Consider the following 13,679-nt stretch of genomic DNA (forward strand, 5'->3'; position numbering starts at 1 on the left):
ATTTCTGCTCGTTTTAAGTTTTAATGTCACTCCTTACTTCCAGTTTAAAAAACTTGTTTTTTTATTTAATTCACAAAATGAGATGAGACGTCTATTACTACGCTATTTAGAATCGCATGCTCACCAATGGTCTGCATAGTACAGGTGCCAGTCTCCTAATTCTCTTTTTTCAGCTGGGAGTGCTATGCATGGCTGGGGGCAAATCATCCAACACTTTCCATGTTTTCCCCTAGATCTCTCCAGGTACTCCTTTGGAGCTGGCTCGACTCTGGCTAACCTTACAGAGTCACACCACTGACCCCTGTTCCAAACCAAATAACCAGCAACAGAAGGGCTTGAATCTCTGCACTTACAGACACAGGATTTCAAGTCTAGTGTGCTAACAACAGACATACAAGTTCTCAGATATAGACAATAAAAGTCCACTTTAACTTAAACACTGTAGGCTCTGGCTCGGTTACTGGCGAAGAGCATCCTTTTTTTACCTATTCAAAATGTTATGTCATATTCATCAATACAGTACGATTCTCATACTTTCCATAAAATAGAGTGTCATTGCCAATTTATGGTGAAAGCCATTATTGATGTATTGAAACATTTTTCGTTAAAAATAAAACTAAAGAAAGCACACTTTTACACCTCTACTCTCAAATCTGTGCTTATGGATGGGGTGGGTCAGGTCAATCTCAATAGTGGAACCTTATATATTTCATCCTGTGTATAGGCATCACTAACCCATTCTCCGCCCAGTGCCTGAATCCCAAACAAAATCAATTTTTTGATTGCCAAAATTTCTAATGCCAGAATTTTCTGAAGGCCTTTACTTTTTTTACCTAATGTTATTCAGGCCACACTTCTCAATTTTCCCAAGGCCACTAATTGTACGAATTTTGGTTTAATATTATACTGAATAATGCCAAGATACACCAAACGCTAGATGTTGGTAATTTTTTTTGGTTAACATTAGCATCTGGAGAGGATGCAGGATTTTGCCAGTTTGACGATTTTTGGTAGTTTCAAATACGCAAATTTTTGCATTTCTGACGTTCCATCATCACCTAAAGGACCTCAGACCCATATCTGTTAGGTTTTACAATCAATCTTCTTAATGGCATGCCAAAAAAAGGTTAAAAAAAACATCTAAAATAGGCTGAACTACTGACGATCAAACAAAATACCAATGTGTCTTCTCTCTCAATTTAATAAACTATCTTGTTTTTGAAAGCTTAAACCACAAGTTTTAATGTAATAGTGAGTCCTTTGAGAAAAAAGGGGGTACATACCATCAAGGGGGACATCATTATACTGTTTCATAGCCTTTATAGCATCCAGTCTTCGTTCGTAAACAACACTAGCTGTACCCAATGATCTTGCACTTCTATCATAGTGGACTGCAGCTGACTTTATTGGACCAAATTCTGAAAACAGCTCCTAAAACCCAAGATGAATTAATTAACAACCATGGCTGCCTCTTTAGGGGCAGTGTAAAACAGATTAATTAACTAACAGTTCTATAAACCAAACACCAAGTGGATTAAAATAATTAAAATACAGGGGTGTCAATTGAAAGGAAAGGAGCATTTGACCCCCTCCCCCCGGGTTTTGATAACTACTTTTTGGGTGTTTTCATCCAATACAAATGCCGTTTTTGAAATCGTCAATTTATATTTTTTTTAAAAAATTGCCCCCCCCCCCTGGTTAAAACAAGGAATTTTTTCTTCCCTGTATACATTCATGAATTGAAACAACTATTCAAAGAATCCAATAACTGAGCTGGTAGTAGTAGGAAAAAAAGAAGATGAGAACTCAATTGATTGTAGATAACTATATTGGCGTTGTCCTACTTAAAATTTTTATCAGTTGAGGTTTTTTAAAAAAAAACCGTTTGCTAAGCTGTTCTCAAAGGGAAGATCAACAGAAAGTTCAGATAAGGAGAATAAAAGAGGGATTAATATACATTATACTGTTGAAAATCCCCCTGAATTCAGCTCAGCAAAAGGTTTTTTTTACAATTATTTAAAAAGCAAAAAATGATATAATGTTCCCACTTAAGTTCCTTAAATTCTGACCTCTCTGCATTAATTAAAAATAACTAGTAAATAATTAAAACGCAAACATCCCTTTTTACAAATATAAGGGATTAGTTGCCCAGAGGATGCAACTCCAGGAGCTTTTAGTCTTAAGTTAATTTCACATTGCTCGAAGATCAAAACTCTTGTAGCTTTGGTCCCAGTACTCATTATTCCACTTAAAAATTCCCTCCCAGTTATTGTAATCTAAATGTATCCTTTCAATACCTCCTCTTTTCCTCCCTTGAGTCTTTCTTTATAGGACTAACTGAACCGAAAATTAACAAAAATTCTCCTTATCACAATACTGAAACCTTCAACAAGGCCAGAACAAATTTGTATCTTTACCTTAAATACTGATGCAAGTCACCAATTGAATTGGGTCCACCTACAAATTTGCGCTGAATAGAAAACTGTGTGCATAAAAATATGCTTTTTCAGTGTCAATTCCTCTCTTCTGAAATTGTGAATATACACACCTAGGACAATTTACAGCTGGAATGAGCTGAAATTCATTTATATTCTATATTTAGACAATAGTAAGAAGTTGGTAATACAAATGCTGGCAGTTATCCAGATTTTGTTATTTTTAATTTTTTTTGTTTTCTTAATAAATTCCTGACAAGCTTTTTATTTTTGCTTGGTTATTGGTGTTTATTGACTTGAAAGTGCAAATTTGGCACATTGGGGTTTGTGATAGACATTTTTAGAAATATCTGTCAACTAATGTTCCAATTCTCCAAAAGGTACCCAGAAAAATAAGCAAAATTGGGTGTGTTGAATCACAAAGGAATGGAGTGGTTCCGCTGCTGGTTGGTCTTTTAACTCTCTTAATAATACACAATCAAATAGAAGATCTTGGAATAGGTCAGTTTCCAGGCAGATACTTTTTGGTAAGGAAGTTAAAAAGACCTTGCCCAAAGTCATGAAGGTGCTGGTGTGTCAAGGTCAGCAATACACTAACTTTACATAGCAAATGCTTTACAAATTCAACACAATTTTCACCATTTAGTAAACAACAAAGTTTCTGAAGAGTAGGATGTGGCCTAATTATAATTATTGTACAATCAGCATTAATTTTGAAAAAAAGGTTATAATAATAAATGGTTATATATTAATTGGTTCAGGCAGTTATAAAAATAACAATAATATTTTATTCTTTTTTGTCTTTTATACAGCCTAGTTTTATACAGGTTGCTACTAGATGGTAGTATATCTGGAAGAAGGCCCCTTGTGAAACCAAGCTTGACATTCTTACTCTGTAGGACAACATGGTAGTTTTAGTGTTTCCCCAGCTTCTAATGGGCCCTAATTAGATGGCAAACCTTGCCAATTGGTAAATTTTCATGTTCAACTCAAAACAAAAATGAATCTTTTCTTCTATATTCAAATTATTTTTTTAGCAGGAGGCCAATTTGACTTTCAAGATATTCAGCAGTCAACAGCGAAGATACTTACAAATCAGTTTGATGCTCAGTAAAATTCATTAAGCTCTATCAAGTAAAGGAGGGTGTAAAGGAGGTGGGCCTTGGGGAGTAAAGGGTTGTCTTGGTTCAACTGTAGTTAGTAGTCAAGTGTCCATTGGTGGTAGCAAGTATTTCTATATATAGTCTTGTATATAGGCCAAATTATGCATACTGGGGATCAAGGATGCATGCAGGGGGAGAGGGGCTTGTCTCCCTCTGAAATCCTAAATTGTCTGAAGTCCTACATTGCCTGTGAAATTGTCTGTGAATTTCAGGGTACTTCTTATTGTACTTATTAAATAAAAGTGCATTATTATTGGTCCCTCTTCCCAAAGAAAAAAAAAGAAGCTCCCTCTTTGCCTCCCCCTGCAAATATCTTGTTTGCACTAACCCCCCACTCACAAAAATGTTTGATGACAAAGCCCCTTCCCCCATCCCACTTGATTTTACTAAGAAACATGACAAGGCCAATGAAGTAGAAATGGAATCTGAAAAATGTTGTCATTGTCTCATAACTAGAGGGGAAGTTACAGTCAAATGTTACAAATCACAAATAACCTCTCAAAACTTTTTAGAGGTATTAGTCTTGCCTAAAATTAATATATAATAATTCGAATCAAAATACACAGCACAGGACCAAGTCCAATATCTCCTGATAAGTTTGAAGACCCCTCTTCATTAAAATGAAAAAATATATACCTAAAAAGCTTTTTGGTTCTGACCCCTCCCCAATAAAAGAATTTCAGATGTGCATGCATGGATGGTAACATTACTTTAAACATAATTTCACTTGGATAATTGAAACATAGTCATTTAAAAACATAAATTTATTTATTTTGATCCCCTTAGAATTGGACCTAATTGTTCTGAAGGATGGCATTGACGATAAATGGACCAAAATAGATGAAACCAAGGCTGTAATGTTAACCAGGCATGAAATCAGTGTTTACTTTTACTGAAATTAGACCAAAGAACACTTTGGCATCCCTGGATTTACAATAGTTTCAAACCTTGTGAATCGTCAAGGAAGAGGAATTGTCTTCTATATCACATCAACCCTGAAAGTAGGAACTCTAAAACATCATCTCAATATGGGCCCTTCAATTCAAAGCTTGGTAGATATCCAATAACAGAAACCTCAGTTGATAAGAATAGTATAACCAATCCTGGTTATATTATTTGCTTGCCAAACGCAATCCTCTTGAGGCAGCCAGAAGGATCAAGAAGACAAGGCTGTCCTAGAAACACACAGAGACATTCACACAGAAGAGACTTGTCAAATGTACATCCGTCCCAATAGCCCAAATGGGAAGACGTACTAGCTTCAGCACACCTCCAAGATGACTGGAGACGTTTTGTGGATGCCCTAGGTGCCTCTGGAGGCACAGGAGGAACTAAGGTCTAAGGTAACCACCCCTGGAGATATAGCCAAAGTCCTGAATAAGCAGTTCAAGTCAGTTTTCACACCTCCAGATAATGCTCCCCTGCCAGAAATGCTGGATTACAATTAGACCCCAGCGCCGCGCCGGCGGATCGATCGAACACCGCCGACAAGAGGCCCGGTCGAACGCCGCCGGCGCGCCGCAGGTGCGCCGTCGCAGGCAAAGGCGGCGGCGTTCGGTCGACTTTAAATTAATTTTGCGACAATTCTTTATTGCGTCAACTGCAAAGTCAGAGCTTTTTCTTCTCGTGTGATTTAGTATTTCAATTTTCCTGATTAGAAATCAAGCAGGGATTGCACTATCCCCGAATTTTCGAGTATTTCCCCGAAAATCTATGCGTCCCCCCGAAAAAAAAATTGGCTCCTCAAATCCCCGAAAATCACACAATCACGGTGCCACCCCTAGCGATTTATCACCAGTGACTTTCCCTGCCAAACATTACTTTGCATACCATAATTCTTCACTACTCTCTGGTTCGTTAATTTTCGTCTCTTGTTACTTTGCATAAAAACCAGACAAATGCAATATGCAATTGCATTGCAAATATTGCAACATACACAGTTCTTCATATGTTGACAAAAAGAGTATCGTCTTCACGAAATGAGTTTAAATCATTTCGAATCCAGTTTCCCACTTGCAATTCCTTACATCATTCGCACTCAAGAATTTATTTTCAAGTTGAATAGAATTATATAACACCCCATTCACTACAATTTGATTTTGAAGTTGATAGCAGAAAGATCGTTTCCACAACTGAATTGTAAGTTTGGAGAATTTTTTTTTTCTTTTGCTGTTTTTAGATAAGGTTTTTATTAATGTTTAATACTCAATTGTTGAACTCCTGATAGATTAAACAAAATACAATCTTCTGTCTTAAATATTTTAGCCCCCCTCCCAAAAAAAACCTTTTGGGACATAATTTAGCTATAGACTAAGCTATGTACAAGGTTGGGGAATTAAATATTGAAACGGAAGTTACCCCAAAAATATGATTCATAAAAAAATTTAAATTATTGCCTATAGGGGGGGGGGGGATAGGGAGCTATCATTTTTAAATGATAATACCTCATTTTTAAATGATAATACCTCATTTTTAAATGATAATACCTCATTTTTTATATTGAAAGCAGGGATGCCAAAAAGTTTTTTTTTTTTTTTCATTTAAAGTGGAGACGGAAGAAAATACTATCAAATTCCCAGGGAAACCATTGAAATATTTTGATAGACCCAGGGCCCCCTATTGGGACTTGTTCATTGTCTTGGGTATTTGCGATTCCTCATAGGCTACTGGCCCCAATTTTGCTTTTGTGTGTGCTCCCTTTTAATTAGCTTCTTTGGATATTATTGAGTGCCGTGGCGAATTTATGACTCAATTTTTCAATAAGTCAAGGTATATCTGAATAATTTCGCCTTTTTTGTTGTTGTCTTCGTACCCCTTTACTCATACCGTCAATTTTTTTTTCAAGGAACACTAAGCTTTTTAACGTTATTTCGCGTGTTTTTTTGAACCATATAGTGACCTAGTTAATTATTAAATAAGTTATTTTTTTAATTTAAAGCAGAGACGGTATCCTAGCAAGGTGGTATCCAGCGGGGGGGTAGGGAGGTATTACATTTAAATTATAAAATCTAGATTTTTTTTTTTAATGAAAGCAGGGATGCAAAAAAGTTAATTTTTTTTTAATTTAAAGGAGAGACGGCATCCTATCAAGGTGGTATCCAGAGGGGGGGGGGGTTGGGAGCTATCATATTTAAATGATAATACCGCGAATTTTTTTTTTTAAGCAGGGATGCAAATAAGTCAATTATTTTTTTTTTTACTTAAAGTAGAGACGGTATCCTATCAAGATGATGGTATCCAGAGGGGGGGGCATAGGGAGTTATTATATTGAAGTGATAGTACCTTGATTTGTTTTTTTACTGAAAGCAAGGATGGCAAAAATTTATTTTTTTTAATTTAAGTGAAGACGGTATTCTATCAAGGTGGTATCCAGAGGGGGGGGGGCGATAGGGAGATATTATATTTAAATGATAGTATGTCAAATTTATTTATTTTTTAAAGCAGGGATGCCAAAAAGTTAATAATTTCTTTAATTTAAAGAAGAGAAGGTACCCTATCAAGGTACATGGTATCAAGGGGGGGGGGGTTATGGATGTATTTTATTTAAAAGATAATATTTTGATTTTTTTATTGAAAGCAAGGGTGCCAAGAAGTTTTTTTTTTTAATTTAAAGCAGAGACAGTATCCTATCAAGATGGTATCCATGGGGGGGGGGGCATCGGGAGTTATTATATTTAAGTGATAGTACCTTGATTTTTTTTTATTATTGAAAGCAGGGATGCCAAAAAGCTATTTTTTTTCATTTAAAGTAGAGACGGTATCCTGGCAAGTCGGTATCCAGAGGTGGGGGGGCATAGGGAGTTATTATATTTAAGTGATAGTACCTGGGTTTTTTTTTTATTGAAAGCAGGGACGCCAAAAAGTTATTTTTATTTTAATTTAAAGCAGAGACGGTATCCTATCAAGGTGGTATCCAGAGGGGGGGGGAATTATTATATTCAAGTAATAATATCTGGAATTTTCTTATTGAAAGCAGCCTCAGTCCAAACAAAGTGAATAAGTTGATTTTTATTCGTGACAAATATAGCCACATCCCGCAGTTAGAATAGACTTCCAAGTTTGACTGAAGGAATTTTTTTCCACCAGTTGACCCCTAGATTTTTTGTCCCTCTTCACTATTTTGAAATATACCTTTTTTTACACTTACTAATATTTGGACTTTCATTAGTATACCAGCTTACCAGTCACGCGTTGCCACAATCTTAAAAGATAGGAAATTCAATGAGAATACCCCTAAGGAAAATTTCTAAACGTTCACTGTCTTCGTTAAAAGTTTGTAACGCCATAATGTTTTCATTTTAGTTTAATTATAATTGAGAAACATATTCGAATCATACAACATTACGTTGAACTGCTATTCATGCTCTTCGAAAAGCGGTTCAAGTGTCTGATATTGTCCATTATATAAATTCATTCAAGTTCGACCAAGCTAATTGGTTGAGACTGACACATTGATTGGAAATTAACTTCCATTTTCCTTCCAGTACTGAGGTGGGTCATCCACATTTCGTCATTGGGAACTGATGCTTGATTATTTTTTAAGGTAAAATTTTAAGTTATCCTATTCAAAACGATTGTGGAAAAAATTGGTAGGATAGGTTGATGTGTTTTACATATATTTCTGCTTGCATATGTATGTTCTTCTGTGTATTGTAAATATAGTTTTATGTATGGTATATTTCGACAGTTGGGTAATATTTTGAAATATGAATAAACACATGTAAATCAAAGAAGGAAGAAGCCAAGCAAAAATACTCCTTTCAATATCTTTGTCCAATTCCAATCACAATTTAAAAATTAACAAGATTTTCGTGAGTTATGCCTGATGTATTTTTTTTTTTTTTTTTATTAAAACCCATTTTTAATACAAGGAAGGCTTTTTAGGAATTTAAAAGAGCAAAAAAAAACGATCAATATCAAAGTCGCCCATTGCAACTGTTTTAAAGGTGACAAAGCAGATATTGGCAAAGGGCATTATGAAAAAATTAAACTTCTAATTTCAAACTTGTATTCGAAGTTTTTACCCAAATAACTGACGAATTTTGTGATAAGGTATTAAAAGTCTTGTGTACAGTAATGCTCGATAAAAAAACACTACTAATTTTGATAATTATTTATGTTAAGAATACATAGCTAATGGATACTTCAACTATTATGCAAGGGTTCTGAAACGCCACAGCCATTTCGTTTCTACCAGATTTCTACTTCTCTTGATGAATGACAAAGACGACCAGTTTCCAGCCAGCGACTTGTGAAGTTTTGAACTCATGAATAGGCTTGAATCTGTTGTAAATTTAAGCTGTGATTTGAGAAAGACTGATGAAAACATTAATGTTTGCGGTCAACATTGATCGCGCCGGCGGCACGCCACCGACATCTTACCGGCGACGCGCCGCCGACATCTTACCGGCGGCGCGCTGTTTTTGGCCCCGCTGCCGCCGGTCTTCCCTCATCGGCACGGCACCGGGGTCTAATTACAATATTGAGAAACCTATACAAGTTATTATCATCAAACCTCTGGAGGTAGAACTGCAGCTCAAAAGATTTAATCCAAATAAGTCTGTTGTCCCTGATGGATTTCATCCCCAGACTTAACAAAACTGTTCCAAAAGTCTCTGGATGCCAAAGTAGTTCCTCAAGATTGGCAAAATGCAAATATTACACCTGTCCACAAAGGCGAAAGTAGGAATAATGTTACCGACGACCAACCCATTAGCATTACCTCAACAGTTGGTAAAATTCTTGAAGGAATTATAAATACCACAGTTACAAAACCTTTATTTGACAACAAACTACTTACAGACAGACAGCCAACATGGCTTCAGATCTGGAGGTTGTAGAATGGGTGATGCAGTTCCTTTCAGGAAGAAAGGGTATTTGGGTGTTACAAGTTAGGAGCTATTTGAAGTTAGGGTATTTGGGGATGATGGGTAAGAATTCTCCTCAGAAGTTGATAATGAAGTGCCTCAGGGGACAATCTTAGGTCCAACATTGTTCAATGTTTTCATTAATGATGCTCCAGAAGCTATAAGAAATAAGATGAGCCTTTATGCTGATGTTCAAAAGTTTATTGGCTCTGCAGTCATCAGTTACAAGGGTTTCTATACTAGAAGACCTAAATTTGATTTCACTATAAATTCAAGTTCACAAATTTGAATTTAACATTCAGAAGTGCAATTCAAAACACTTTGGGAGAATTAACGTTAGGAGGCAGTACTATATGATAGGAGAGGATGGTTCAAGACAATTGATTGACTCTTTGGCAGAGGGGAGAGATTTGGGAATTGTTGTTGATGAGGAACTAAAATTTAACAAGCATGCTCAAACAGCAGTTGCCAAAGCATCCCAGCCCCTTGGCATAATCAAGTGTACTATACACAACAGATCACCCAAAGTTATGACCAAATTGTGCAAGGGTCTTGTGCAATCATTGCTAAAATTTGGGATGTGTGTTGCAACGTACCTGATCAAGGGTGATCTGCAAAAAATAGAATATGTCCAAAGACAAACAAAAAAAGCTGTTTATGGATGCACGAATCTTGACTATCCATCTCAATTGAATAAGCTAAAGCTCCCAAAACATGTGTACAGGCATCAAAGAGGTGATAACATAATGACTTAAAGCTTTGGAATGCTGACTTCTCCTGTCAAAAGTCCTTTCAATTTGATGAATCCTCCAAACACGAGGGTGCATAATAAGAAGTTGTCCCAGAAGAAGGCAGATACCTGAGTCTGCAACCACTACTCCTCCTATTGAGTGATTACTCATTGGAATAATCTTCCTGATACTGCTGTGATTGCTCCCTCTGTTGATGCTTTTAAGATTGCTGCTGACAAGAGTTGGTCCATTGAACCATGGAAGACAGAGTGAGATGTAATTGAGTCAGTGGCTCCCAATCATAACTAACCAGCAACTCTACAGTATTTGTCCTTATTTTTCTGGACAATGCAGTTCAAGGTAATAAAAAGGGCAAGAAATTTTCCTAAAATAATCAGTATCTGCCAATATGGTAACAGAACCCAGCAGAGTACCAAACAACCTAAGGATTTCAACCTTTCTGATGAACTTGTGACAAGCAATATTGCTTCAAGCAAACTAGAGGTAGATCTCCATAAAAAATAAATAATTACTTACACGAATATCTTTGTCATTCACTTGAAAATCGAGATTAGATATGAGTAGTTTTGTTTCACCACCACCAAGCTTTGCTCTTACAGCTGGCCTTCTTATTTCAGCTGACTGAAAGGATTTTCGAGCCTGAAAAAAAATATGATCAACTTTATCATATTCACACTCCCTATTCAGAGTAATTGTCAAAGTACATGTTTAAATCCTATGGCAAGTAGATGTGAACTATCTTCATATACAATTTTTTTTAAACAGAGTTTTTAAATCTTTACCACCTCACAAGCCTACTGGAGGCATAAGGCATTGTAAAAGACTGAACCAGTGAACACAGCTGGTCTAGTCATACAATAATTCCTTTCATACTACAAAAAAAAAATAGACTGTAAATCAAAAGAATATTCAGGCCATGATAATGCTTTTAATTCCGTTTGATATTATATTATTTACAGAGAATAGCAATAGAGAGAGGACTTTTTGAGAGGTTGTTTTTCATTTATCCTAGTTTAATGGGACTGTCAGACACAGGTCTATGGCACAAGTTAGGACCTGGGATGGTTTCTTGGGTTCTCTGAAGACAGCTAATACCTGTCCTAGCTTTAAAATAAGAAGAAAATTAGCTTAGCTAGGTGGTCCTCAGGATGTCAGCCTGATTCTGAGCTAAACTTATTTTTTAAAGTTGATCATTAACTTTTGTTTTTTCAAAGTTGATCACAAAAAATTGTGCTTAAGCTTAACATATTCACACTCCCTTTTCAGGGTAACTGTCAAAGTACATGTTTAAATCCTTTAGCAAGTAGGTGTAACTGATCTTCAAATAAACATTTTATAGAGCAGATTCTTTAATATTTACCACCTGACAAGCCTGCTGGAAGATAGGTATAAGGAATTGCAAAAGACTGCTTGACATTCAAAAGAAATTTTGTGGTTGTAATGCAACTAAGAGCTTAATTAATAGTTGGCCATCATTATAAATATCAAACGCTATTTCTTAAGATGTAGAACAAAACATTCTTGATATCAAGACCTGATTTCTCAAGGTTTGAGAACAATTTATCATTATAATTGCTTTGTAGTGCAATTCTAAAATTGTCTGTTTTTTATTTACTCTAACATTCATTACATTGCTTATTTTACATCACTTAAGCAGGCTTCACACTGGTTTACTAAAGGTCCTTAAGATTATAAACTTGACTCTGATTCTCAGATCAGTTTTTGCTGAACAAATATAGAACCATTTACATTTCAATGTCAAGCAGATTAAGACCCATTCACAATGAAATTAACTGTTACTGAGATTTAACTAGCACTAATTTGAGTCAATCTGATTTTTCATATAATTTTCTGATTGGCTTAAATTAGTCTTAGCTAAATCTTGGTATATCAGTGAAATCTCATTGTGAATGGGGCTTCAAATTACACTTACAGAACAGTCAAGGTAAATAACAAAGGTAAAGAATACAGGATTGGACTTTACCTTCATTACCTTAAATCACATTGTCCAGAAAATAAAGAATTAATCCTGTGGGTGCTCATTGGTCAAGATGTTGAGCCAACTTGTTGGCTGCATCCCATTCATGAAGCCATGGCTCAGACAACCAATCTTTGTTGACAGCTCCCTTGAAGGCCTCAACACTATGGGCTGAGACTGTTCCTAACAAATGTTACCCTGTAACAGCCCACTGTAACCAACAGTTACAAAACAACTGGCTAGTGAGAAAAAATTACCATTTGCAGCTGATTTTGGAATCATATCATTACTTTTATTGGTACTTGTGTGTTATAGCAACCACAATGTTGTTCTTGAACTGAGTAAAACTGAAAGGCCACAAATGTAACTTTAACCTAAACAAAAGCACTAACTAGCAATCTAGAAATACTTCTCTTTTTATTGGTACTGTTGTACTATCTGTAACAAACACATGATATTGTACATTGAACATGCTAAAGAAACTAGCCAAACAGGTTTCTTTCAAAAGACAATTCCTATGCTGAAGATTCTAAACATTGATTTATCTGTGTGTTTACAATATTTGAACTTTTGTTTTTGGGGGTTTAGAGGCAAAAAAAGGTACCTAGGTTAGGTTACGTATTTAATATATGCTATGCTTTACCCTCAACCCCCTGATCTGCTAATATATAGCCAAAATTTGTTTTTCAACTATTATATTTTTATCCTATTTTGTTTTATTTCACTAGCATTAACCAAACTTCACTTCTTGCATGCATTACAGATAATACAACAGTAGCAGCTAGTAGAGTAGAGTATACAACAGTAGCAGCTAATATGTAGAGTAGCAGCTCTTTGAGAGCTGCTACTCTACATATTCACCAAATGATTAAAAATGGGGGAAGGGATAAGTGAAGTATTACACTTTTAAGAATGAAAGCTACTTGTGCATTATATGGTACCCACGAAAGAAGTCAAGTTTGGCTAATGCTAATGAAGTATAATAAAATAGGATGAATATATAATAGTTTAGAAACAAATTTGGGTTTTATATTTGCACATTCGGGGGGGGGGGGGTAAATCATTGCATATATTAAAAACATAACCTAACCTAGGTACCTCCCCCCCCTAAACCCAAAAAGCAACAGTTTAAATATTGTAAATGCAACAAAAACCATGCTTTGCATTCCATTTCTCTATTGCAAATACCTGTTTGATGGGTATCCATTAGTAGTTCCTTGTACAATATATAGCAGTGGGTACCATAAAGTGCACAAGAACCAAATAAAATTGCCTTGGCCTTTTCTTATTGTCATTTTAAAGCAGCCTGGTTTTTCAAACTTTTGAAGCTTTATTCAAATGTTACCTTCTTCTTAAATTTACAAAAAGAAGACAACAATAGGCTATGTGAAATGCTGATGCCCTTAGTTAGTCACAGGTTCTCATTAAACTAAGGTAAAAAAAAAAAACCAGTAGGCCTATGCAATTGAGCAAAATTATGTTAA

General features: G+C 35.6%; 1 protein-coding gene across 1 annotated transcript in view; it reads right to left on the bottom strand.

The window, feature by feature from the left end:
• LOC148954293 (aly/REF export factor 2-like) overlaps positions 1-13,679 on the bottom strand; it is an 84,234-nt gene that overhangs the window by 63,161 nt on the left and 7,394 nt on the right. Inside the window, exons 2-3 of the mRNA XM_089087009.1 lie at positions 10,734-10,856; positions 1,284-1,431 (exon numbers count right to left, since the gene is read on the bottom strand). Of these exons, the coding sequence (XP_088943135.1) occupies positions 1,284-1,431; positions 10,734-10,856 (271 nt within the window). The remainder of the gene's footprint in view (positions 1-1,283; positions 1,432-10,733; positions 10,857-13,679) is intronic.

This window comes from Artemia sp. Qi Xiang Cuo, chromosome 3, assembly GCF_049724085.1.
Source record: "Artemia sp. Qi Xiang Cuo chromosome 3, ASM4972408v1, whole genome shotgun sequence".
NCBI lineage: Eukaryota > Metazoa > Arthropoda > Branchiopoda > Anostraca > Artemiidae > Artemia > Artemia sp. Qi Xiang Cuo.